The sequence below is a fragment of the Carassius gibelio genome, chromosome B16 (assembly GCF_023724105.1).
Source record: "Carassius gibelio isolate Cgi1373 ecotype wild population from Czech Republic chromosome B16, carGib1.2-hapl.c, whole genome shotgun sequence".
NCBI lineage: Eukaryota > Metazoa > Chordata > Actinopteri > Cypriniformes > Cyprinidae > Carassius > Carassius gibelio.
In genome coordinates, this window is record NC_068411.1 from 18,907,177 (window position 1) to 18,934,583 (window position 27,407).

Below are 27,407 nucleotides of genomic sequence, written 5' to 3' on the forward strand. Positions count from 1 at the left end.
CAATTTCTTCTCTTCCCGGTCAGTCTCCCGGAACCACTGATGTCACATGGACTATTTGTTCTTTACTACATTTCTGGGACTTTAACATGTCAGTTGCGTTGCTGTCTTTGCGGATTCAGAAAAATATCTTAATTTGTGTTTCGAAGATGAACGAAGGTCTTACGGGTTTGGAACGACATGAGGGTGAGTAATTAGTGACAGAATTTCCATTTTCGGGTGAACGGTAAGGAATTGGTCTGAAAGTTCATTTAAAAATATGTTTTGACCATTGGTAAGGAGGGATAACAAGTTTATTTGGTTGTTGATTTTGATTATTATTCCACTATAATAATATTGCATATGATGTTTTTTTAATAATAATGCTTTTAATTATTAATGCCAAAATAATAAAAATAACAGGCCTACTAATAATAATAATTACAGAAAAAAATATATATTTGTCTATCTATGATACTAAGTGTTTTTTTTTTGTGGAAACTAATGTAATTTTTGGGAATAAGTATTGAGCAGGGGGGTTGTGTCTCTCCCACAAAACAGCCAAACTCTTCTGTGTATCTTACTGGATGAAACACAAACTGACAGTTGTATTTAGCTGCAGTGTGTGTGTTGTGTGATAAAATTGCATCACTATATCCTCACATGACACAGTGTCCAGTCACATAGGCTATGACACAATGCTAAGTCATGCTAAGCTTCTTTTTTTACATGCGTCATGCTGGGAAACAATTGCCGTCAATGCTTAAAAGACAATGGTATTTGTCCAAGGAAGTGTGTTTTGCACATAAGGGGGAATGGGACAACAGGATTGTGCGTAAGAGATGGTGAAGAGAGAGATTTTATTCAAACTGTTTTGTACAGTTTATAAAGTAGAGTATTTTGTTTGCTTTTTTTGTGTGTGCATAGAGTGACATTTTGTAATGCTTGGTTTTTTTTTTTTTTTATCTAGGCTTTTTGTTTGCTCCAACAATGTGAAAAACATTAGGCATTGCTACTGTGATCCAGTCACACAATTGAATGAACAATTTCCCATGAATTATTCCATTGGAATTACTAATTTCTCTCTCCAAATCCTCATGTGTGTCTTTCCCACAGTCTGTTTTTGTGGGTTGCTTTAAAATTACATTTTCTCCCCTGTTCTTCATTTATAATCCTTATTAGGATCCTTTGGCGTGTTCGATGTTTCTAAAATGGAGAAACCCCATTAGACAAGTATTTTACTCAGAGAGCAGACGGAAAAGTGTGTGTGTGTGTGTGTGTGTGCATGTGAGGCAATTATTCTTGTATGTCCTGAACATGTGCACAACTGCTTCATTTTTTAACCTGTCATAGTGCACTTTGAATTATTAATGTTTTTAAATCTGCAAATGGCAGAAAATTCTCATTTAACGCAGCGGAGCCTCTTGTTGCTGTAACCTTATGCATTGTTTGACGCATTGGCGAAAAGTCTGAAACACATCACAGCCTTTTCTAGTTAAGAACTAACCACTTTCAAAGGAATGATCATATCCATCATATACAGTGCAAACGCTGAAAAAAAGGTGTAAGATTTCTCTCAAAAATTGCTTGTAAATTTTACAATTACAAAGAAACTGCAAGTAATATTTTAAAGTAGAAAGACTGAAGTAAAATGTCTAGTCAAATGTTCTCTATTAATCTTTTACAACTTAGAAAAAAAAAAAGATTAATTTTTTTACAGTGTACTTCATCCTCGAAAGGCCTCAGAGCACAAGAGTATGACACACCTTCATTTCCTTTATCGAATACTGTAACCTCATAGGGCTTGTGCTGAGCATTACACACTGCACACATACCTCCACCAGAGGAGAGTGTATATCTGTCATATCTATATTCCAAGTCACTCACATAAGCAGCATTCATATTTTCATCCTGTTGTGTAACCCATCCTGTCCTCTTAGGTTTCTAGATGACATAAACACTCCCATTCAGACTATGTTTGTGTTTGTGATGTCAGACTTTTGCCATTTTGAGCCGATGCACAAGGGATATGTGTGTCTGTTTTCATCTCTCAGGCCTGTGCTCACTCAGGTGTGTGTGTGTGTGTGTTGTCACGGTGATGAATGCCTGGCACAGCTGGCGTGGGCAGGGGCCTTTGGTGATGCCACTGTGATGGACGAGGGCCACCAGAACAGTGGCATAACCGCTGTGCCAGTCATAACCTTGAGCCCAACACACACACTCTCTGTGACTGCTGGTGAGACCTCCGCAGAGACATCAGATGCCAGAGGTTTTTGGCAAGCCTTTCACTGCTTTTGCACCATACTGCTCCGTTCTGTTTGACATTCAGTTTTATGTCATTTAAATATCTCTTAATAATCTCACCTGCATATATTGGCACATAGACATTGACAACCGGATGTAATTACTCTCATGTTCCTACTGCAGTAGATGTATACATCATTCTCAGGAAACTATGTGGTTTAAGATTAATTTAATTATTTTATTTAATTATGTGTGTCTGTGTATATATATAAATATATATATATATATAAATATATATATATATATATATATATATATATATATATATATATATATATATATATATATATATATAAATATATATATATATATATATATATATATATATATATATATATATATATATATATATATATATATAAAAATAAATAAATAAATAAATATATATATATATATATATATATATATATATATATACATACATACATATATATATATATACTTAAGGCTGATTAGCAGTTTTTCTTGGACAATCTTTGGAGGTTACAAATTGGATATTTTAGATCAGTCATGGGCCCTGTGTCTCACCTAGTTGCTCGTTGATGGCAACATTGCTCGAAAAGTTGCCCCCTGTATCAGGTCATCGCACACTGAGTTCTTTAAAATTTTCGCACGTTAAAAAATAAATACGACCTCACGTTATAACAATCACGTTTACACGCTGCCTCCAAAATATTCATCCATTATAAAAAACATTTGGATCATGTACATTTTTTTCAGTTTTTCGCATCTGTAGCAAGCATTTTGAGAGGTGTTTTGACAGTTCAGAGCCACCGTAAAAGCAAACGCCAACATCTAGAATGGCGATTTGTCAAGTTCATCCACTTCGTCTCGTGGCACAAAGCTCTGTAGATCCTTGCACACTGGGTTCACAGAAATTGGTGGTCTTCTTTTTAATATGTGGCTCTAGTATCGCTAGCAAAAGCATCAGACTGAGCCACTGTCATCCTGAAGTAAACTTTGAATTGCCGGGATAATCCCGCTGCTCCTGAGGGAGAACTCTCTGTCCTCTATATCTCAGGATTAGATGGACCGAAGATTTCCTTTTTTCTTCTTTTAAAAAGCGAGAGACAACGGATTGGAAACATTGTAAAAAATAAGAAATGGTTCTTAAGTGCCATATCAGCATATTAAAATGATTTATGAAGGAGGTGCAGTTTTGCCATCACAAGACTAGATTATTTTTACAAACATGTTAAAATAGAAAATCATAATTTTGTATTGTAATGAATGATATTTCACAATAAAAAGCAGCCTTGGTGAGCAAAAGAGACACATATAAAAATAATATATATATATATTTCGCCAGTGTTTTTATAGCCTTTTAAATTAGCAATAGCAACTTCTTGTTAAGAAATGTTTGGTTGTATTAAAGATTTTTTTATTGTTTATTGCTTATTATAAATGTAATGTTAAAAAAGGAGTGATGTAAATTGAATTATATTCCAATGAAAAAGTAAAAAGTCTTTTAATATATTTATTTATATTATTCATTTTGATGTATTATTCATCTTTAATCTAAAACAAAAAAGTCCACTATGCTGTTAAATACACAAATGGTGCTGTTTCTTAAAAATGTTTTTGAAATATGGTGAATCATATAAAAGTGTGTTACTCTAGCATGGGATGGGATGACTGTGGCCTGTGTTTCTTTTTGTCTTTTGATGGCATGCTATTCCCTTCTAAAAAGGCTTCCCTTCCCTTCTTTCCCTTATGGTAAGCACAAAGAGACACACACAAACACACTTCAAAGAACTCTATAGGTACAGTTGGACAGGGACGATGACAGAAGTTTGGTATGGCTTTCTAGAAAGAGAGACACAGAGGATAGGCTTCAGGTTTGTTTTTCTCAACTGTAGCGTGCTGGGCAGCCTCCTGCTCAAAAAGCCTGTTATGGACTGGAATACATAAACTTTTTTACAAACATGCAAGACGTTCATTCTTCTGGGGATGACAAAAGAAGATACTTAGAAAATGCCAGTGGTTTTTCTGTTCATTCAATGTTCAGTGTGTATTTTTAAAGCCAAATGACATTCATTTTATGGACAAAAACATTGGAAACCTTCTTCAAAGTATACAGATTTGCAATGACATTCATTTTTGGGCGAACTATACCTTAATGGAACCATAGGATGTCACATAAAGAATTTTTTTCCTGAGTCTGCTTTAATACTTTTGGACCTATAGTTTATATCACCTACTTTAACCAACACATTTACTCACTGGGCTCTGGGTGAATGAAGTATTTGTAGTGAAGGATTATGTTCTACAAATTGAGTTTGAATTTTTAGGGCTTGTCTGATTTCATAGCGATTCACTGGAGCCTCAGCGTGTGATCCGTGATGCAGTGTAATTACGTTATAATGACCTCTCCTTTATCAAAGCGTATTACGCGCTGCTCACCTCCCATAGGAACATCATCCTTCCTTCCCTTTCATGTCTTCCTCATCTCTCCTCTTTTCTCATTGCATTCCTAGTTGGCTAATAAAAGATTCATTTCCAGTTCATTAATGAAGGCAGATGGCTGGATTAAAGAAAGCCTGTTAAAGAATGGAATTTTCACCCTCCGTTAGGTCAGTGGTCAAATCTGAGGTTCTGTTTGAGCAGTTTTTGGAATAATCACCCCACATCATCTGCTAATGTGGTATAGTGAGACTACCAGAGTTAAGTGTCCTGTTAGTATTCACCTTTCATTGCTTGAGATGTTTACCCTTAACAGAGGTCAGGGAAAATCACGGAAAATGCGATTTGATATAAAAAAAACTTGATGTACTATGGAGAAATACTCGTGTTCACAATGCAGAGTTTATCAGTCAGTCCGCCAAGACCTTTTATGGAAATTAAACATCGCAAAACTGAAGTTGAGCCACTGATGTTACATGGACTGTTTTACCGATGTATTTACTACGTTTCTGGACCTGGGAACATTATAGTTATGTGGCTGTCTATGAAGGTTCAGATAGCGCTCCGATTTCATCAAAAATATCTTAATTTGCGCTCCAAAGATGAACGAAGGTCTTACAGGTTTGGAATGACGTAAGGGTGAGTAATTAATGACAGAATTTTCATTTTGGGGTGAACTATCTCTTTATGCTGCAAAGATAGGTCATTCATGATTATGTTACCATAAATACATTAACGTATGTTATATGTGCTCATGATTACATTGAAGTCTCTTTAGTGTTTAGTAATTTGTCTGTGATGTTGATTCTTGTTTCACGTGCTAAGAGTTTAGCCAATCGTAACAGAGAACATTTATATATGTCATAAAGATACGGTAGCAAAACTGTTTCTTAAAGCTGTTCTGCGAGATTTATTTCCAAGGGGCAGAGAGGCTTTTTTGGTGCAAGAAACCATTACTTTATCTCTGGACTTCAGGGGAATGGATGTGAGAATATGTCTACTCTAAGGTCTTAGAGAAAAGCTTTAGTGCTTTATTTTGGTGTGAAGAAGATAAAGTCTCTGTTTTTGTAACTTTTTCAGGTAGCGGGCATATTTACAGCAAGCTATTACTCACAACTTCAAGGCTTGTATAGAATTAATATATGAGTTGCTTGAGTATGGTGTTTAAATCTACAACTGGCATACAGTAAGGTGTAACTGACTTCTGTATGGTTTAACCCACGGTGTCTGGCTGATGGTTGTAGGTGTACAATATTTTTGGCAGCTTCTCAAGTGTTTGCTTGTACCTGTGTGTGTAACACCCTGCGTGTGTTTTTGTCTGTTTCAGGAGTGAAGATGCGGAAGTTTGCCTACTGTAAGGTGGTGCTGGCCACCTCTCTGGTGTGGGTGATGCTAGACATGTTCATCCTCCTCTACTTCAGCGAATGCAACAAATGTGATGACAAAAAAGAGAGAGGATTGCCCGGGAGAGACAGTGAGTACACGCATGCACACAGTTTTGTTGTATGACATAGTTTTCCTGATTAAATATTGTCCACAGTTAATAAATCTCATAATAAATAATGAATAAATCCCTTTTTTAAGGGAATTAAAATTATTTTTAAAAAATTAAGATAAAATATCTTATAGTTTTAACTAAAGCTGGCCAATTTAGCAAAACATTTAAATCTCGATTTTTAACTAGTCAACTTGAAAATGTAACTACAACATGATTCTTTATTAACCCTCTAGTTAAAGAAAATTTTATTCCAAGTGCAGCACACAAAGTTGTTGACATGATGTAAATGTTAAACAAATGACTTGTTAAATATATTTGCAGAAAAGATGCAAAAACTACAACTACATGTTGTACAAACTTGTATTATACATATTATGTGTCCAGGAATTATCAGAGGAAGATTATTTTAGAAAATCTCAAAAGTCGAAACATGAAAAAGTTAATGTTCTTTAAAAACAGCAGCTCTCAGCCTGTCACCATGGTGCAAATGTGAGATATCAGAATTATAGTAGAAGTTCTTTACATGTTTTTTATTCAATTGCGCAGTTTTTTCTGTGTAAATATGGATGTGTTTGGCTGTTGCGCTCACATCACTTGCAGTGTCTCAAAAACACTGCGCTCAAGTTAAAATAAGTTCACACCCATCTTCTTGCATGTTTTACTAATTCCACTGCCCACTAATTATTTGTCTAAACAAAAGTGCTGTGTGAGTGACGCTTAACGCTTAATTTATGGTCGTTCACAGAGCACGTCACACTCAAGCGGTTAATCACGTGCGCTGAAATGTGGTTTTAATCGTTCTTTCCTCTTTACTCTTATCACCGGCATAAAGTGTCTAATTCTAACATTTGGCAATATTTTATTGCCAAATGTTAATATTTTATTAATTAATTGTTTAATATTTTATTAATTGAATTCTATTCAAAATCTGGAAAATCACCCATCCCTACTTGTAACAATAATTATAATAATTGTACAAAAGTCAGAGTGACCATGGTAAAAAAAAATAATTAATTACTAAAAAATGTTGTCTTTAAAAATGGCTTTTAGAGCCCGACCGATATGGTTTTTTGGGGGCCGATGCCGATGCCGGTATTAACTCAAAAAGAGCCGATTTATAAGCCCGATATTTTGATTTTGAAAATAAACTGGATATTAGACCCATTTCCTATATACTGCACTTACACAGCATTCAATAGCAAAATATCTGCCTGTTCTATGTATGTGGGCTGTATAAACCATTTTCCAGAAGAGATTATGTAAAAAAAAAAAAAGCCTTAGATTATAGTCTCAATGACTAAACAATTGCACATCAAAAGTATATATTTTTTAATGATAAAAAAAACAGCCTGATTTTAAACATTTAACACTTTTACTTTCTTCCAGTTGAAGCTGGTTTTAACAGTCTGTGTGTGTTCTGTAAATAAATTATAATACTAAAGTTAAAGTATTTGCAGAAGTAGTCCCACACTTTGCTGCTACAGCATGCCCTTTTTCAGCCATCTGTAGGGCAGAAAGAGACAGAGAAAGAATAAGCATGTGTATTAATAATATCACCATGTATCATTACTCGTGTCATCATTAGAATTAGAATTATAATAAACAGGGATCTCCTACATAGGCAAAAATGAGAAATATATATATATTTTATTTGTCAACCAATAGGTATTACCTATTACCTACTTCTATTTAACAATATTACAACATTTTCCTGTTATGTCTTTAAAGCTGCTTTGAAACAATCTGTAAAAAATAAAAATAAATAAAATAAAAAAAGCGCTTGTTCAGCTCACATTTATTTACATGTCCTATCTGGTTAATCATTTCTGACGCATCTAGTCGAAGTTGAATGGTTAACGTTAGTGTCATGAACACACCGCTGTCAATTTTGAGAAGAACCACCTTCAATCAAGTTAATAGCAAGCATTTAAGGGGCCTGCTAAAAAGGAAGCTATATTAGCTTTAGAATAACATAAGGCTGTAGCTATCGAATATTTTAGTAATCGAGTCTATGATAGGCTTTTGTACATTCTGCTGAACAACAGTCTTTAACTGGACTTTTATTTTGACGGGTTGGCGTACATTTACAGTTCTGTGTATGTGATGTGATGCTGCTTTTACTTAAATCAAACGGTCAAATGCTCATGAAGTGACTGTCAGAGCAGTTCTGGAGATGTTGTTCATGTGTTCACGTGATTATTTAGTGAGACAGCAGACGCTGAATTCACCGCGAGCTTAATGCGCTTACGTGTGTTTAATGAATGAAGAGGCGCTTCTGCGCCATTCATTAACAGAGACACGCAGAACATGCAGGATTCATATTTAAAAAGACTATTCCGGCTTAATACTTACAGATATTCGTCCATATTGTGATTTGATGTAAGTGCAATGACCTATTTTTAATGAATTCATTCAATAACATAACAGCTGTTGTTTTTTCGAGGCACGCTGAACATAACTTCTAGTCATTGCCCCCCTGCCACAGTTACCCGGTCATTATGTGGGAAACACTGCAGATATATTTAGAATAAGTTAAACGATAACGTTATAGTTTGACCTCTTATTAACGTTCGCACTCTTCCACTGATAAACATGGTATTAGCTCTGTGGCTAATCTAATATAACAATGCATTAGCGGCTGTAAGTGATGTTACAGAATATTTATAAGTGATAATGATAGGACCGTTAGCTAGAACTACCACATCATTGTATATACAGTGTATGAACTAAATCATTTCACATGAAGAACGACAGACTCACCGTCAAAACAGAAAAAAAAATCTCCGTGGCTGGCTTGGCTGATCGCTTTCTTCGCTAGTGGATTTCTGGCGCTGTTGTCAACTCTGGAGCTGCAGAGTTCCCTCTGGTGGGTAAACTATGCAACACTCATAACATGAGTAAAGCATGAGACTGTTTCTCATCATTCATCGGCCGTTATAAACGCCGATGCCGATTTAAATGCAATAAGCTCATATCGGCCGATAATATCGTCCGGCCGATATATCGGTCGGGCTCTAATATATATATATATATATATATATATATGTTAGGGGTTAGGGGTGTAATGATACAGGTATTGATATTGAACCATTCGGTATGCATTACAAACTGAATGTGTATTTGGACTAATCCTATTACATTTTTTAAATAATTGACTGAGATTAATACATTTACCAGCATGTCTGGGTGTTGCTTGTGTGATATCCATTGGCTCACCTTCATCGTTTAAAACAGAAATATTTCCAACATTGCGACCCCTCCCTCCATTGAAAACGTACCGAACCATGACACCATTTTGTTGCATTGAACCGAAACATGAATTTTACCGCTGTATTGCTATTTTTCATACTACTTTTAAAGTATAATTTTTTTATATAAAATTATGTGCTTAATGTGTATCTTTAACAACTCATTACATTGTATTACACATTATGAGTCACTAATTATACCAATGCAAGTAGCATGAAGCTTAAGTAGCTGCATCATAACACAGTAACAGATCCTTATCTTTATTTTAAGGCAATATGAGCAGTATTCTTCTATGGTTATTGTGGAAAAAATGAAAACGGCTCTAAAACGGTTTCTTGATTCCCAACCCTATTATTTACTGTATGTACTGAGAACATTTTTTCCAATTTGAAGCCATCCCTGGGTGCACCCAAAAGAGGTTTTGTCAGATTTATCTAACCTCTGGGGAGAGTTTTGTCCCCTAAGTATACTGTAGCGAAAGAACTCCAAACACACAAACTGCTAAAACAGGAAGCACTCACGAACACACACACAAGTGAGAAGACTATTTCCATTGGATGTGTGTCTGATGGTGATATATTGTGAAATATGGCCAGGTATTGAACTGTGTGTATTTCTGTGAGAGAAGAAAAGAGTACCGAAATATAATCTCTCATAGTTTTAGAGCTGCATCGACTGAAGGCTGCAACCACATTCCTCCTGTGCAGCTTATTTTATAGGAAGCAAAATAAAATTTTAAGGACATTTTTTGTTTACCTTTATATGTTAAACAGTTTTAGGACTGTGAGTAGGCTCAATATAAAGGTAAATATGAAGATCTTGGATTTCAAGGGAACAGTCACAGAGAATAAAGCATGTGGATGGTGATGCAGTGTGAAAGCATATTGTTTCACAAAGCTTTCTTTGTCACTAACTGACCTCTCTATCCCCCTGATCAGGTCACTTTGGTTTGGTCACTGGAGAGCTGCTTTACTTTGGCCGCCCTCTCATAGAACAATAACCCTAAAATAATCTGCTCAACATATTAATAAAGCACATTTTCTGCTGCTTGTGTCCTTAGTGATGATTATACCATTTTTACCCCCAGAATCCCTGAGCAAAGTCATTGGATTTTGCTGAGCAGGGAAACAGGACAAAGTTGCCTTGTAATGCGCTCAGTCCGAACAGCTAAATCCTGCCCACTTGACATGCACGCGGGACAGCCGTACATACACACAGCGTACACAAGGCTTAAAAACAGGCAGTTTGCCTCTTAGAGCAGATGTAATCTCTCACACTTTTGCAAATCTGACCTTAATCTCACCAAAGCATGCTTTTTGAGTTATTAATGATCAAAGCTCAGTGCTTATCTACCCACACAAAATCCACAAAAACACACACATGGCACAATGAACAATTGTGCATAGACATCTAGGCCACAAATTCTTTTTTTGTGGGCAGAATGTACAGTGCCTTGTGGAAGTATTCATACCCCTTCATTTTTTTCACATTTTGTTATGAAGCAGCCTTATGTTAAACTGCTTTAAATTACTTTTTTCCCCCCCACATCAGTCTACACTCCATTCAACATAATGAAAAAGCAAAAACAGAACTGTCACAACTTTGTAAATGTATTATATCGGAAATAAGTGCATTGCATAAGTATTAATACCCTAAATATTTAGCTGAAGAACCTTAACAGCCTCATGTCTTTTTGGGTATGATGTGACAAGCATTGCACATTAGCATTTGGCAGTTATCTGTCATTCTTCTCCTTTCCTGCTCTGTCAGGTTGTATAGGAGCAGATGCACATTTTCAGGTTTCTCTGAAAATATTTGACTGGGTTCATGCCCAGTCTCTGTTTGGGGCACTCAAGGACTTTCACAGAGTTGTCTAGAAGCTACTCTTGGGTCATTGTCCTGTTGGAAGGTGAACCTTCTTCTCAGTCTGAGCTTCTGAATGCTCTGGACTGTTTTTTCATTAAGGCTATCTCTATATTTTGCTGCACTGAGTGTTCCTTCTACCCTGACGAGTACCTCAGTCCCTGTCGCTGAAAAACAACCCCACAGCATGAGACTACTACCAGCACACTTTATTTTTGGGATGCTACTCTGCAGGTGATGAGCAGAGCTGGTTTCCTTCAAAATTATGCTTAGAATTGAGCTTCATCATACCAGATAATCTTGTTTCTCAGAGTCTGTGGGTACTTTTTTGTAAATTCCAAGTGTGTTTTTATGTGTCTTAACGGAAGAGAGGATTTAGTCTTGCCACACCGCCATAAAGCCCAGATTGGTGGAGTGTTGCAGAGATTTCGTCCTTCTGTAGATTTCTCCTATCTCCAAATATGATCATGGAGTTCAACTAGAGTAACCACCAGGTTCTTGGTCACCACACTAACCATAACCAAAGCCCTTCTCCATCAGTTGTTCAGTTTGGCCAGAAGGCCAGTTCTAGGAAGAGTCCTGGTTGTTTCAGACTTCTTCCATTAAGGGTAACAGAGACTACATGCTTCTGTGACCCTTCAGTGAAGCAGACTTTTTTCCGAAACTCTTCTTCCGATGTGTGGCTTGACACCAACCTGTTTCTAAGCTGTATAGGCAGTTCTTTTGACCTCAAGGGTTGACGTTTGCTCTGATATGCATTATCAGCTGTTAGACCTTACATTAAGGCATGTGTCTTTCCTCATCATGCCCATTCAATTGAATTTGCAACAGGATAACTTCACATTAATCATTCAATTTGCAAAGATTTTCAAAAACTTTTTCTTTTTTTGCTTTGCCATTATGGTGTATGGAGTTCACATTGATGTGGGAAAAAATAATTTAAAGCAGTTTAACATAAGGCAGAAACATAACAAAAACTGAAAAAAAATGAACTTTCGCAAGGCACTGTCTATAAAGGTTTTCATGGTATTTCACACATTTGTGTTGCATAAAATGTTAGCTTGTGTAAATTGGCCTTAGAAAGAATTCATTCTCATCACAGAATACATCATTTGAGATGTGGTGGAAATGCTACTGTGGTGGTGTTTTTTCATTTAAAAATGCCAAATGTAACAGAATTCAGATGTGTGTATCCACTTTTGGACAGATTAAATAAACTAGTGAGAACATGATGGGTTTATTTAACGTCAACAGAGCCCAAAGTGGCCGTAGTTGGAGAAACGCCCATATGTACTCAATCAAAAGGCAAGGGAACAATCTTGACTCCATGTGTGTTTGTGTTCCAGCTGTGGTTCAAAGGCCTCATGACGGCCCAGGGGAGATGGGAAAACCAGTGGTCATCGCTAAAGACCAACAGGAGAGGATGAAGGAGATGTTCAAGATTAACCAGTTTAACCTGATGGCCAGCGAGATGATTGCACTCAACCGATCCTTACCGGATGTGCGTCTCGAGGGGTGAGTGTCTGCTTATTTATGATCTCTTCCTTTAAGGGGAGTTTATTTTTTTAATAAAACAGATAGTTCTGGTCCTTGATTCTGATTGGTTGAGTTGTGTTCGAAGCAGTTGTAAATTACACTATTTTTTTGTATCATTAAATATTATTTGCTTTGTTTTATTCGGTGAAACCTTACTACGTATATGGAATAACTGTTTTATAAAAGCAATAAGCCCTGCGAAGCCGTGGTTTACAATGAATATATAACAGCTAAGTGGGTTTTATACTGTAAATTTACGGTAGACCATGGCTTCTTGGGACTTATTGCTTTATGCCTGTAATTGTCCAATTGAACATTTTGGAATGGAGGTTATGTTATGAACTGTGAGGGTTGGTGTTTGGCTGTTTGACTTTAGGGTAACTGACAGTCCTATCGCGACATGTGTGCGTGCTTTTGTGAAATGTAAACATTGATCCGTGAAATGTGTTTATTTTCTGCCCCTCAGATTAATTACCGAAGAGGTCTTTTTTCTTAACTATGTTTGAAGCAAAGCAATAGAATCAACATTTTCAATTAAAAGATAAGAGTGTGTCAATTACAGAATAACAGTCGTGACCTTACTTCACACACACATACACACATCGTCAGACTCACCACTATCACCTTCACAAGAATGCCATCTAACTCTTATAACTGAGAACATATGTTACTTGTAAATGCACAGACTTGTTAAACTGAAAAGTTGAGGGGAAACTGGTTGAAATCTGAGTCAGAATGAAAGAGCTGAACTCTACTTCTTAAAGCAGGATGTGGTCTGCTCTCTTTTTAGCTGTTTTCCGTCTTTGGTTTTGTAAAGGTGAAGATTAAACAGCGTTTGGTCACACTGTACTAACGTACAATAGCAGTCAAATGTTTGGACACACCTATTCGTTCTGTTTTTCACATTGTAGCACAATCTATCTATCTTTCTCTATGTGTGTGTGTGTGCGTGTGTGTGTGTGTGTGTGTGTGCATGTGTTTATATTTTAGTTTTGTTGAGAAATACATGCATAGGCTGACATAACTTACAGTATATTAGTCTAAAAACTATTTTCAATAAAACACTTTTAGATCAAAAAGTAATTAAGAAACACATTTAGGCCATCAGGTATATCATTCTGACAACAAACTGTCAACTCAAACAGGAAGTAACAATCTTTTCGACACATAAGCAACATTTTTTTTTTTTACAGCAGTTTGTCCTTTTTGTCTTTCTTTCTTTTTTTTTCTTTTTTTTTGTAAAACACCAGAGTTTGTATTGTTTGTTGTTTTGCAGTTATGTGATGAGAATTTCTGCCCATCCAAATGTGATTAAATACACATAATTTTGCTAACGTGTTCAAAAGTTTGGGGTAATTATGATTCTATATTACATAAAATATATACATTTTTTTTATTCAACAAGGATGCAATAAATTTATCAAAAGAGAGTAACTCCATTTATAATGTTACAAAAGATTTCTATTTCAAATAACTTTCTTTGAAAATGTTAACTAAATATAAACTACTTTTTAAATCTATTAACACAAAAAGTTAATTTTTTAATTATAATTAATTATAAATAAAAAATGTAGTATATTTTTTAAATTTTTTATCAAATTAATGGAGCCTTGGTGAGCATAAGAGACTTTCAGAAACATAAAAAAAAATCTTACAGATCCCTAACTTTTGAATGGTAGTGTGAAGTGACATTCAGCCAAGTATGGTGACCCATACTCAGAATTTGTGCTCTGCATTTAACCCATCCGAAATGCACACACACAGAGCAGTGAAAACACACACACACACTGTGAGCACACACCCGGAGCAGTGGGCAGCCATTTATGCTGCGGCGCCCGGGGAGCAGTTTGGGGTTCGATGCCTTGCTCAAGGGCACCTAAGTCGTGGTATTGAAGGTGGAGAGAGAACTGTACATGCACTCCCCCCACCCACAATTCCGTCCAGCCCGAGACTAGAACCCACAACCCTTCGATTGGGAGTCCAACCCTCTAACCATTAGGCCACGACTTCCCCAATATATAATTAATTATAGTAATATGTGCAACAAGATCACTGAATTTAAAAAGTATTTCAGTAAAATTAAATATTTAATATTGTAGTACATTTTTTCCCAGGCTTTTTCGCAAAAACATGTCCTAACTCATAGTTCCATTTACATAAGACACTGGACTGTGAATTACGTAGTGTGTGATGAATTGTTTGATATGTCGCAATCATCCACCCTAAGTGTTATTTAAACACCTTTTATCCTGTAAGCGTTTTCCGCGTCAAATATTAACTGCTATTATTTGCGTTGTAGAGGTCAGATTAATGTGTGTGGATTGTGGGTGTGGGTGTGTGTGTATTTTCACACTACGTAATATACCTTCTATTTCTGTTACACTCTGCAGTAGTAAGTTCACTGAGGTGCGACAGAGAAAAGAGAAAATGTCACATTCGTCCTTGAGAAAGCAAAGAAAAAGACGTTTGTGTGCGTGTGTTTGTGACGCTTCTTTTGTTCTGTTTGATATCGCTCCAAACAGTTCCCCGTCTGTTCCCACTGCACTAAATAATGTGGAGTTTGTTCTTCTGCAATGGACACACGCTTTCAAAAGGCCTTGCCTTAAATATTTACGGTTTTAATAAGTCCCTGGATGTTCTCTCTTTCAAGGCGCGACCATGGAAACTATTCCACCATGACAGTAATGTCACCCGAGGTCTCGGAGCCAAGTAAAGCAGAAAAACGTCTGTGAGCTGGACACAATATTCACACGCTCGCATACAGCTGCACGTCAAGCATTACGTCAAGTGTGTTTAATGAACTAAATCGTTTGCATATGCATCCTGGCAGTGCCTGGCATGGTGATAAATCACTGGGTCACTGGAGGGAACTGCAGGTCTGATAAAATGCCAGGATAATTGTTGTTTAATGAGTTTTGTAATTACGTAGTACCATCTCTTTCCATCTGTGTATATATACAGTACTGTGTGTGTGTATATATATATATATATATATATATATATATATATATATTGGTTCAACAATACAGTTAGCCAATGTTTCAATTCGTACCTCAGTTTTTTAACCACGGAATATGGTTGGTTCTGTTGGCTTGGCAATATTCTTTTGCGATTTGTGATTTATAATGCAGTTTTTAAAACAATAGATATGTGTAATAAACACCATGTTTGTTGTGCAAATTTGTAGGGCCGCATGATTTGGCTCGAAATTCCAGTTTGCATTCCAGTATTTGTTTTAAACTATCTGTTATTTTCAGACGCATCGTCAAACTGTGACTCTCTCTTTGTGTGTTTGTGTGTGTGTGTGGGCTTGGAGGTGTCTGTAGTTTCTCTTCCTGACAGACAGTATTTAACGACAGTGTGTATTTTAGAGTGTATTTAAAGTTAATAGATGTTAAAATGTAATTTGTTCCTGTGATGGCAAGCTGAATATTAAGAATCCATTACTCTAGTCTTCAGTGTCACATGATCCTTCAGAAATGATTCTTATTCTAATATGCTGATTAGCCTGATTAATCTTTGAAGAATAAATAGTTCAGATGAACAGCGTTCATTTAAAGAGATCGAAATCAAAGGTTTTGAAAAATATAAAAAGAAGTGTTAGGATTTAAAATGAATAAACATGTTACCAATCTATTGTTTGCATTTTCACTAAAATGGTTTTACACAGTTTTACAACATCTTACAGTTTGCCCATGGTTTTCCATCTTGATGTGACAAAATTTAAGCGATTGGGGATGCGCGGTGTGGGGTGTGTATGCTGCAGCTGGAAAAGAGTGAGTAAATGAGCCCGTGAGAGTCTGCCTCTGATTTTCTCTGCAAATATGACCTCATATTTGCATGAGAGCACATGGTCTGATGTGTTTTGTTGACTCCACAGCTCAAAAACATGTATGGGAAGAAGACGGATCCCTCATCTCTCACTCCCCCCCCCCCCCCCCCCCCCGTTCATTCTCCTCACACACAAACTGATAAACCTGCAGCAAATGTGCTTGATGCGATCATGTCAACATGCACCAAGAAGGTTCCCAGCATCTTGTTAAATCCATGTCATGAAGGGTCTGGGCTGTTCTGGGGTCCACTGATTGTGTATAGAAAATCCATGTACTGAAAATCAGCTTGTCTTAAGTATAGTCTACTATATACATAATACCTATCAAAATATGAAGCAGACTTCCCAGAAAAAGTAATCTGAACTAGGGCTGGGCGATATGACGAAATATATCGTCTGGACGATAGAAAATGTCTATCGTTTTATATAAGGCTCTATCGTTTACGCTACGATAAGGCGTTTACGGCAGAATTTTACGTCAAGATGCACCTTACGCAACGGCATGCCCATGCACGCTGCAATACATAAACAAACATGGAGGAAGACGGTAATAGACGCGGTTTAGACCAAGGTAATTCTCAACAAGATGACCAGCCAACCCAAACCGAGGAGCTTGTACCTAAGAGGTATTATGACCGCGCTTACCGCGCGCCTACATTGGAAATAACAAACTTGAGCGCGCAAAATACGAAATATGTGAACGGCTCCACAGGCTTTTACCTGTGGCACACCATATAGCCATAGCTCCCGCAGATGGAAGGAGATCACTTCTGCTGTTGCCAAGCATATCTACACGGTCGATAATAGCGGGTTTAAATATTTTAATGACAGGTGTTAACATGACCAACAGCCTTGCTTGAAAAAAAGGTTCTAAATAAAATAAATATTTAGTCCATACTACCTATATTTGTTTTGTATATCATTTCAAACTGCATTTCTACATTGCAATTTTATATAGACTATTCATAAACTGAATTAACAGAAAAATTGCTATATCGTTATGTATATCGTTATCGGGATATCAAATGAGCTGTATCGGGATATGAAATTTTGGCCATATCGCCCAGCCCTAATCTGAACCTTAAAAAAGCATCTTTCTACATTGGCAGACATTGAAAATTAGCTGTGTATTCTGATAAAATGATTCACAAGCGACATTGGTGATTTATTCTTGTTGTCTCTGCATATATAAGCTGGGGAAGGAAAACTGAAGCACTTCAGCTTTAAGGATCGTTTTTCGTCTGGTTGGAGGATCAGATTCTGATTGGACTGATTTGACAGTATCTTAGCAACGCTCTTCAAACACGTCATATTATGCTTTACTGTGCATCAGCAGATAAACCTTTTCCCAGTTACCTCTCTGTTTTCCCTGACCTCCTGCTCTCTCCCTTGTCTTGCACACACACACACACACACACACACACAAACACACTCATAGTGCCTAAGTGCTGTGTGTGATGTGTACTAAATTACTGGTTTGCTGCTCTGAATGGAGTAAAATGGAATACATTAATCTGTTTCTCTAAATTACATATCAAAGGAGGACGAGTGAGAGCCGGAGAGAGAGGGAGATTTGATATCAAAGATGTAAGATATCTCAATCTCTACAGAAGGAAGGAAGTGGAATAACTAGTCAAGAAAAAAAGGAAAGTGGAGATGAAAGCTACTGAAAATGTATCTGCCAAAGGGGAAAGTAAGTGTGTGTGTGTGTGTGGGTGGGCAAGCATCTTCATGTATTTGTGCCGGTTTCTTCCCAAACACACCCCTGCATGAACTGTGCCAATATTGTGTCATCTAGATGATCCTTGAAACCTTGGCAAAACAGCAAACTGAAAATGAGTAATTGAATGCAGTAAATGAGTTTCGAGTTTGTGCTTTTTCACATTTTGTCAGTGAAACTGTGGCATTCAGAAATCAGACATGGAAAACATGATGTGATGAGTGGATATAATTTGGTTACACTTTTTGTATATTGAAAAAATATAATACATTTAGGTACTGAGTAATATTAATTACCTACATGTACTTACTATATGGTTAGAGTTAAGATTAGGGTTTGGGTTAGGGTTACTTGCATGCAATTATGCATATTTATTGTTGTTACAATAGTAAGTAAATGTAACGTGTAACAAGGACACCTTAAAAGGTGTTACCTAATTTAAACCAGGGTTTAAAAACAGTTCAGCAAATAAAAACAATTTTTTTTTGTAAAATATAACGTTTATTGTAGCTGACTAAAACTGAATTGAAAACATATATTAATTCCATATCAACTGAAAAAAGCAAACGTATTTTATTTCAGTTAGCTGCCAAGGCAACATTTCTTATTTTCATTTCGTTTGACTTGATGTACTAATAAGGACCACTAAAACTATTAATAAGTAAACTATGACGGAAATAAAAAATAATAACTATATAAAAAAAATAAAAATGACAGAGACAACTAAAACTTCAAGTAAAAGGAAAACTGAAAATATATCAATAAAAAGAAAAAGAAAATTCACATTGTGAATAAAGACTAAATATTAGACCAGTTTGATCAATTTATTTTAGCTACATTTAAATAAATTTAGTTGACTAACTTTCAACATTTATATATATTTTTAATTAAATGTAGCTAAAATAAATGGTTTTCAACCACTTTACCTTAAAAAAAAAAGTAGTGTCATTTTTCTTTTCAGTGCTGTACACATCACAAATGCTCAGTGTTGTTTGTGGTAATGATGGCTGCTGTCTCTTCTAATATTTCTAACTAGCTCCAGACACGCTTCTTTTCAACTCTTTCCGCTACATTCGCATTATTTCTCTCCCCACTGAAGACATAAAGCGCCCTGTTGCTGATTTAAAAGAGCTTGAGTCAGACGAACAACAGTAGCGCAGAAATGGCAATGAGAGATTGATACTTTTGTTAGAACGCCATTGAAAATGAGAATACAGCAGGGGGGTTCTAAAACAATAGACATCTGATTAAACAACTGATCATAACTTAATATTTATATCCACTTTGCATGAACTGATTAAATATTTTAATATCATATTGTAGAAATATTCTCAGACACTGTTTTTTGGCCACATTTTGACAAGTACTTTTACTTTTGCAAAGTACTACTGTTGTCCACAAAGAACTTAATAACTGTATGAGGACCTTCGCTGGGAAGGCTGGACCTTTTAGATCATTAATTGAACATCTCTGCTGTAGAATATGATCCCCTTTACAAGATTTGTTGTTGTTTTGACCTTCATAACATGATTAGCTGCTCAAAAGTGATGACCTGATTGGATGTTCGGCGTACTGTTTAACGATTTCATTAACATAATCACTGGGCGATCTGTCAGCTAAATGGTGCATTGCTTTATTTCTCCTTTTGCCTTTTTCATTCTTTTTACTTTTGTCTCTGTGTGTGAGTTTTTTGGTTTGCCTCCACAGTGTGGCAAGCAAAACGTTTTTGGCTTGTATTTTTGTAATTAGCAAGTTGTGCAGAGCCATTAAAAGCATATGGTCAAGACTGTAAACTCGCAGTCAGCTTAGATTTACACAACCACACCAAAACACACGCTGTTTTTACAGTTGTTTGTCGCGTAGAGAGAACAGCTCACAGCTGGGAACAATACTGACCTTTTCTCCTTTACTACATTCCTGCTGTCTGGGAGGTAACGCTGTGTGTGTGTGTGTGTGTTTGATGCTGAGAACTGTACTGTGGTAAGGTAACACAATATTTCCTTTACAGTTTGACAGTGTGTGTGTTTATATGTCTTTTTTACTTTCTCTTAGATTTGGGAAGCTTTTATTGGCATTGTTTTTCCGAGAAGAAAAAAAAAAGAGTTTCTGAGGCGTTGAGAGAGGCATGTCTACTAAAAACGTGAGAAAATAATTGACTCCACAGAGTGAATAAATAAAGTAATGTATATATATATATATATATTTTAAATGATTAATGTTTAAATAATTTTCACTAAGATACTAAAGTTTTGGAGTCAATGAGGGGATGTGAGAAGAGGCAGTGTTTCCACATTGTAATCAATATCATTTATTGAAAAATAATTCATAGACTAAATCATTCAAAAGTTTGTTGTTGGTACATTTTTTTTTATATTTTTAAAGAAGACTCTTATGCTCACTGTAGGCTGTATTTAATCCATCCAGGAAAACTACTATATTGTAAAATATTATTTGAATTTAAATAGCTTAGTTTTTTATTTTAGTTATTTAATATTTCAAAAGCTGAATTTTCAACATCATTAATCCAACATTTCAGTGTCACATCATCCTTCAGAAATCATGCTTCTGTAATATGCTGATTATATGCTTAAGTAACATTTATTAATATTATTATCAATGTTGAAAACTGCTCAAATTTCTATTCGAAAATTATTTGTGTATTTTTTTAAGGATTCTTTGGTAAATAAAAGTTAAAAAGAACAACATTTATTTAAATACATTTATATCCATACCTGTATACATTTATTGCAATGTTAACAGAAAGGAGAGGTCTGAGTGGGTAAAAGAGTGGCTTCACAACCAATTGAACGTTTATTTCAACTGCTTTACACATGTACACAAAGGTTTGACCAAATAAAAACTTCAAAATGAGTCAAATGTGGCCTTCAGTCCACAGTTGCCATTTGTAGTCTGTGTTTCGGACTATGAAGCCAGCCGTGGCACCCTCTGGTTGTTTCTGTATTTTCATTTTCTGTTTTTGATTCTGTTCTTTGATATGGTGAAAGCGCTGGTCAGAGAGATTTGGATTTATAATGTTTGTGTTTGAGATTACGGTGACTTTGAGAACTGATGACTAACCGATCCTCTGTGTCCTCTGGCTGTTATCTCTGCTTTAGATGGAGAGCAAAAGTAAAAAAGAAAGGCTGTCCTCAATTACTCCTCCCAAACACAGACACACACACACACACACAGCTGAAAATGTGTGTAAAATCACAGTGAGCTGCATCAGTGGACTAACTCAATCAAGAAGGATGTCCTGTAAATGACTGAATAACTACAGCTCACATTCTTCTTCCACTGCCTCTCTCTTTCTCTCTCTCTCTCTGTGCTGAAGTTAAGCAAGATTTGGCCTGGGGAGTCTGTTAAAAAAAAATCCAGTATAATATTATGCGTATATGTGTGTGTGTGTGTGAGAGAGAGAGAGTGATGGAAGAGTTCTACAGACCTACGGCTGTTTTTGTCTCTCTCTGATTGCACCAAATATATCCAATTATTCCCAGGGCCTGAGAAATGTGATTGTGTGCGTGTCTGGTGTCTCTGAGGGTTTGTGCGAGCATGTGTGTGTTTCATCTTTGATTCCTTCCATCTTTTGATCAGCCATTAATTTCCATGTTGTCGCAGCTATTTTAGGCTGATTTAACCCTTTGCTCTTAGACACACACACACAAACACACACACGCGTGCAAATATAAAGCCATGTCCAGACATATGCTACCTCACCCACTCAACTCACTCACACTTTGATGGCGGCGTCTGTGCTGATCGGAGGGAAGGGATTCATGATCTCCCTGCTTTACAAAATGGATTTTTATAGGGAGACAGAAAATCTAGGAGAACGGACACCAAGGAATGAGAGCTAAATATGTGCTTCATTTTAATCAAGCAGGTGGCAGGGCTGACCAATGAGATGCCTCGGCTGCAAATTACACCATTGTCTGGGGTCCTGAGATTCAACATCAGGTTAATGAATTTAAAAAGATCAGCCTGTGTGTTTCCAGATGATGAGTTTAAGAAAGATGGGGCCAAGAGGGTTTGTGTTACCACAGTGATGGGACATGATGGGTTACAACCCATCACCTTCATTTAATTAATTCTGTGTAGTGATCGACCGATGTATCTGTTTACCGATATTTTTCCCGATATTTAAGCATTTTTCCATCATTGGCTATCGGTTTTGTAATATCGGATTCGCCGATTTACGGCGCCATCTTGTGGCCGTTTTGAGATTTCCGCCATTGCAGCCCGGGTGTCTGAGGAGATCAGTCAACAACAACTCAGTGCACAGGTAAATATATGTTCTACTTGGTTTGCTTTAATTAATCAACTTTATTTAACATAACAGACATGCACAAATGAGATCTGAGACATAAATTCCTGATATAGTTAATTTATGCAGCTTGTTTCTAAACAATTGAGACGAACTCGAGTCACGTAGTGTAATTCATCATGTCCTGCCCCAATAAAGACGTATCTTTACATGAATTAAATAAAACAGACATGAATGAGTGCATGTTGAAAATAAAAGCGTTGAATTTAATTCTCTATCTGTTATATTTGCTCACCATTAGTCTCGAAGAGAAAGTTTGTTCATATTGCTTAGCAACTGACGGATGATCTGGAGGCTTAAGCACGGCCACTGAATGAAACTTTTGACAAGATTATCTTGTTTAAACACCCTAGATTATATTATCATTTACTACATAACAATTCGCTAATACACATATAAATATAGTCTACCGCTTTGTGGAAATTAATTATTATCTCCATGCGCGATCGCGGTTGATTAAGTTATAGTCAAACAGCACTTTGTCAGTTGGCATTTCATGATTTAACGTTAGATTAAATTTAGATCATAAAATGCCAACTGACAAGTGCTGTTTAACTTTATATAGTCTCGGGAAAAAAAGTTCGTTCATATTGCTCAGCACCTGACTGGGTTGATGATCAGTAAGCCTCAAGCAATGCCACTGAATGAAACTTTTGACAAGATTATCTTGTTTAAACACCCTAGATTATATTATCATTTACTACATAACAATTATTTCGCTAATACACATATAGGCTACATATACCGCTTTGTGGAAATTAATTATTTATTATATCCATGCGCGATCGCGGTTGATTAAATTATAGTCAAACAGCACTTTGTCAGTTGGCATTTCATGATCTAACGTTAGATTGAATCTAGATCATAAAATGCCAACTGACAAGTGCTGTTTAACTTTATATAGTCTCGGGAAAAAAAGTTCGTTCATATTTCTCAGCACCTGACTGGGTTGATGATCAGGAAGCCTCAAGCACGGCCACTGCATGACATTTTTGAAGGAAGCAGGCTTACAGGGCAGAATGCTGAAAGACTCTGTTTTCTACATTAAAACCTAGTTCTGCTTAGCTGGGAGTAAATGGCTATGCACGCCTAAATAGCCCTCCCGCCCCCACCAATATGTTAGAATCATTTTTGTGCTTTATTTTTTTACCTGTTTTTATTTTTTTACCTCATCAAAGCTTTTATTTTAAAACAAAGACACTTAGTAACAGTGCGCTTAAATTTTTTGGACTCAGACCCCTCTATTTATTTGTGTATAAATATAATGTTTTTTTTTTTTTGTATGCAAGGGGGGAGTGATTGTTATAAATAAAAAAAAAATTTTTCAGCTCATTTGTGTTGTAATAATTGTCAGAAACAGAAGTATAACAGTAAATAAATATCGGTTCTGCATATCGGTTATCGGGTACATAAACATACAAATAATCGGTATCGGTATCGGTTATAAAAAACCAATATCGGTCGATCACTAATTCTGTGTGTGATGGCAAGTAGGTTGGAAGGTGTTTCTTCTCTTTTGTCTCTCTTTAAATGTTTTAGTGTTGTTGTTTTTCGTGTAAGTTATTAATCATTTGGATCATTGTAGGAATGTTTACTGTTGAATGTGGGTGATCACAGCCAAAATCCCCCAGCTGTGCTAGGGCAAACAGGAAATGAGGCAGGAAGTGGAAGTGTGTGTCCCACTTTAGCTCTCCAGATACAACAAACACTGGCTTTCCTCTTCCTACAACAGCATAGACTGGCACAGTGACCTGCAGTTACATAATCGACAAACAATCAACACATTCTCTGAACCTGCCTACAGACCCTTAAATGACCAATCAGAGCCTATGCTCTGGATGACTGATTGAAATATAGACCAACGAGGAAGTCGAGGAATGGAATGTTTATGGAAACATTTATTGGAATTTTTAGACCATATTCTGGAATCCGAGAAAGATTGGAATCTCACTTTCTCCCTCTCCAATTAAATTCATTGTGTGTTCTTGTCTTATTGCCAGAACTTTCTCATTTCCAGAATAACTGGCTACAATGAGAATTGATGTAAAATAAAAGTAACAATAAACGTTACTGTAGAAATTTAATTTGTACAATGAAATTACCAAAAATTGGCAAATTAAGTAACCTTAATTTAACAGAACTTAAAGTAATAGTTCTATGGTCCTCTTAAAGGGACATAGTGATGATAAATAATTTATACATTTTTTGTTCCCCCAAAAAAATTTGCCTGAAATTTTTGTGAGCGAATACAATGTTTCCTGGGAGAACTCGGAGGTTTTTCATGCAAACGCAAATGTTTTATGTGAGGATGCAAAGTTTCTTGGAAGCACAAATGCAGTTTCATTGGGAAATGCAAAACTTTTGTGGGTGAATGTAAAACCAGTCTATGCTTTTATGCTAATATACAATAAGAAATGAGGCGGGAATGCTAATATGCATTTTATGCTAATAAACAAAAACATATTATTCTTTTCTATTATTCTTTTCTCCCATCTCGTATTTTTTTATATCACCATGTCCCTTTAGGGGCTCCATATACCCCAAAACCAACTGAAATTCGAAGTCCTAAATCATTAACTGAATATGTTATCTTTTTTATTTGTGAAACTTAAAAATGCTCATATTCAAATTTGGTGTGTCATGATAGTTTATAACAAAGAAGAACCAATCACATAGCCATCACTGACAACATATGGCCCATTTATTTTCATTGTATGAAAGCGTCAGCATTTCTCTAAACTTCTATTGTTTTCACACAGATATTTTTAGATGAACTGTTCTTTTAAGAAGCTTGAGCTAAAGATACAGACTAGATGAAAGTGCTAATAACAGTAATAATAAATCTCTTAATTGTTTCTGCTGGTTAATGCTGATTGTTAACTCATTTTACACTGAATATTACACCATACAGCAAGGTGTGACCAAACCTGCCAAAGTTACAAGCATTCATTCATACTCTCTGTCATCATTTATTCCAGTGTCATCTGTTTTTAGAGCTCCTCACACTAAATGAGATGTATTCACAGTCTCACCAGCAGCTCTCCGCTCACCGTTTCTCCATAACGGCCTGTGTGTTTCTGATAAATGCTAAAATGCTAATCTCAACTCATCTCAAACAGAACTCTCCAGAACCTGTGCGGTCTGTTCATTTCTGTGCTCAGGAGGGAAGGGAGTTGAGGAGAATGTAGCTTCTTTCAATATCTTGATATCGATTGTCTGCAAGTTTTTCCGTTCTCATTACCAAGTTTTGTATTTTGCAGGTGTAAAACGAAGGTGTATCCAGACGATCTCCCACGCACCAGTGTGGTGATTGTGTTCCATAATGAAGCGTGGACCACTCTGCTCCGAACGGTCCAGAGCGTCATCGACAGGTCACCAAGATCCCTGCTGGAGGAAATCGTGCTGGTGGATGACGCCAGTGAGAGAGGTGAGTTTGCGCACACTAGATTTTGCCAATGTTTTGGAGACCAGATGTTTCCACAAGGATAATAAAACCTGAAATCTCCTACATTGTGGAGATCCAAGGGTCATAAGTTTAACAACTATGAAAACATGTCTTAAAGAGTCATCTTCTGGAATGCCACTCTCTTGTGTACGTGCCTACAACATTTAGCGGAAACTAGAGATTGCGCTTTATAAAGTTTTAAATATTTATATTTTTCCTATACAAATGCATTGCTTCACTTCAGAAGGCATTTATTAACCCCCTGGAGCTATGTAAAGTACTTTTTATGTTGGATGGATGCACTTTTTTGGGCTTTAAAATTTCGATCCCCATTTACTGCTGTTGTAAAGCATGGAAGAGCCAGGACATTTTTTCAGTGTAACTCCAATTGTATTTGCCTAAAAGAACAAAGTCATATACACCTAGGATGGCTTGAAGATGAGTAAATCATGGGGTAATTTACATTTTTGTGCAAACTATCCCTTTATTTTATGGTTAGTTCCCATCATTTAAGGAAAACAAGCGTGCCTAAGTATTTGTGTGTTTGCTAAAGCGTTTTCTTGTTTGTTAAAGTGACAGTTCACCCAAAAATTCTGTCATCACTTACTCATGTAACAACCTCATTTTGATAAGACCTGTATGACTTGACTTTTTTCTGTGAAACACAAAATTTGATATTTTGAAGAATGTTCATGCTGCGCGTGAATTACAAATTGCAAAAAAAAAACAACAAAAAAAAAAAAAAAACACCACAATAGTAGTCTATATGATATCTGACCCTGGACCACAAAACTAGTCATAAGGGTCAATTTTCTGAAATTGAGATTTATAAATAAGCTTTTCATTGATGTATTGTTTGTTATGATAGGACAATATTTGTCTGAGATACAACTATTTGGAAATCTGGAATCTGAGGGTGTAAAAAAATCTAAATATTGAGAAAATTGCCTTTTAAGTTGTCCAAATGAAGTTAGCAAAGTATATTACTAATCAAAAATTCAGTTTTGATATATTCACAGTAGGAAATGTACAAAATATCTTCATGGAACATGATCTTTAGTTAATATCCTAGTGATTTTTGGCATAAAAGAAAAATCAATAATTTTGACACATACAGTGAATTGTTGCCTGTTGCTACAAATATACTCCAGCAACTTAAGACTGGTTTTGTGGTCAAGGATCACATATATGCTATTTTCCGAATATCTTGTATCCACAGAAATAAATAAATCCATTTTGTACAAAAACTTGCCT

General features: G+C 36.1%; 1 protein-coding gene and 1 long non-coding RNA gene across 2 annotated transcripts in view; one reads left to right on the plus strand and one right to left on the minus strand.

Annotated features, from left to right (window-relative positions):
• Positions 1-27,407, plus strand: part of LOC127974733 (polypeptide N-acetylgalactosaminyltransferase 1) — a 95,188-nt gene that overhangs the window by 47,010 nt on the left and 20,771 nt on the right. The window contains exons 3-5 of the mRNA XM_052578222.1: positions 6,011-6,157; positions 12,640-12,808; positions 25,969-26,135. Of these exons, the coding sequence (XP_052434182.1) occupies positions 6,019-6,157; positions 12,640-12,808; positions 25,969-26,135 (475 nt within the window). The 5' untranslated portion in view covers positions 6,011-6,018. The remainder of the gene's footprint in view (positions 1-6,010; positions 6,158-12,639; positions 12,809-25,968; positions 26,136-27,407) is intronic.
• On the minus strand, positions 7,491-9,205 carry LOC127974740 (uncharacterized). The gene is made up of 2 exons (XR_008157357.1): positions 8,942-9,205; positions 7,491-7,684 (listed from the first exon to the last, which is right to left on the minus strand). It is a non-coding gene; the product is annotated as an uncharacterized LOC127974740 (long non-coding RNA).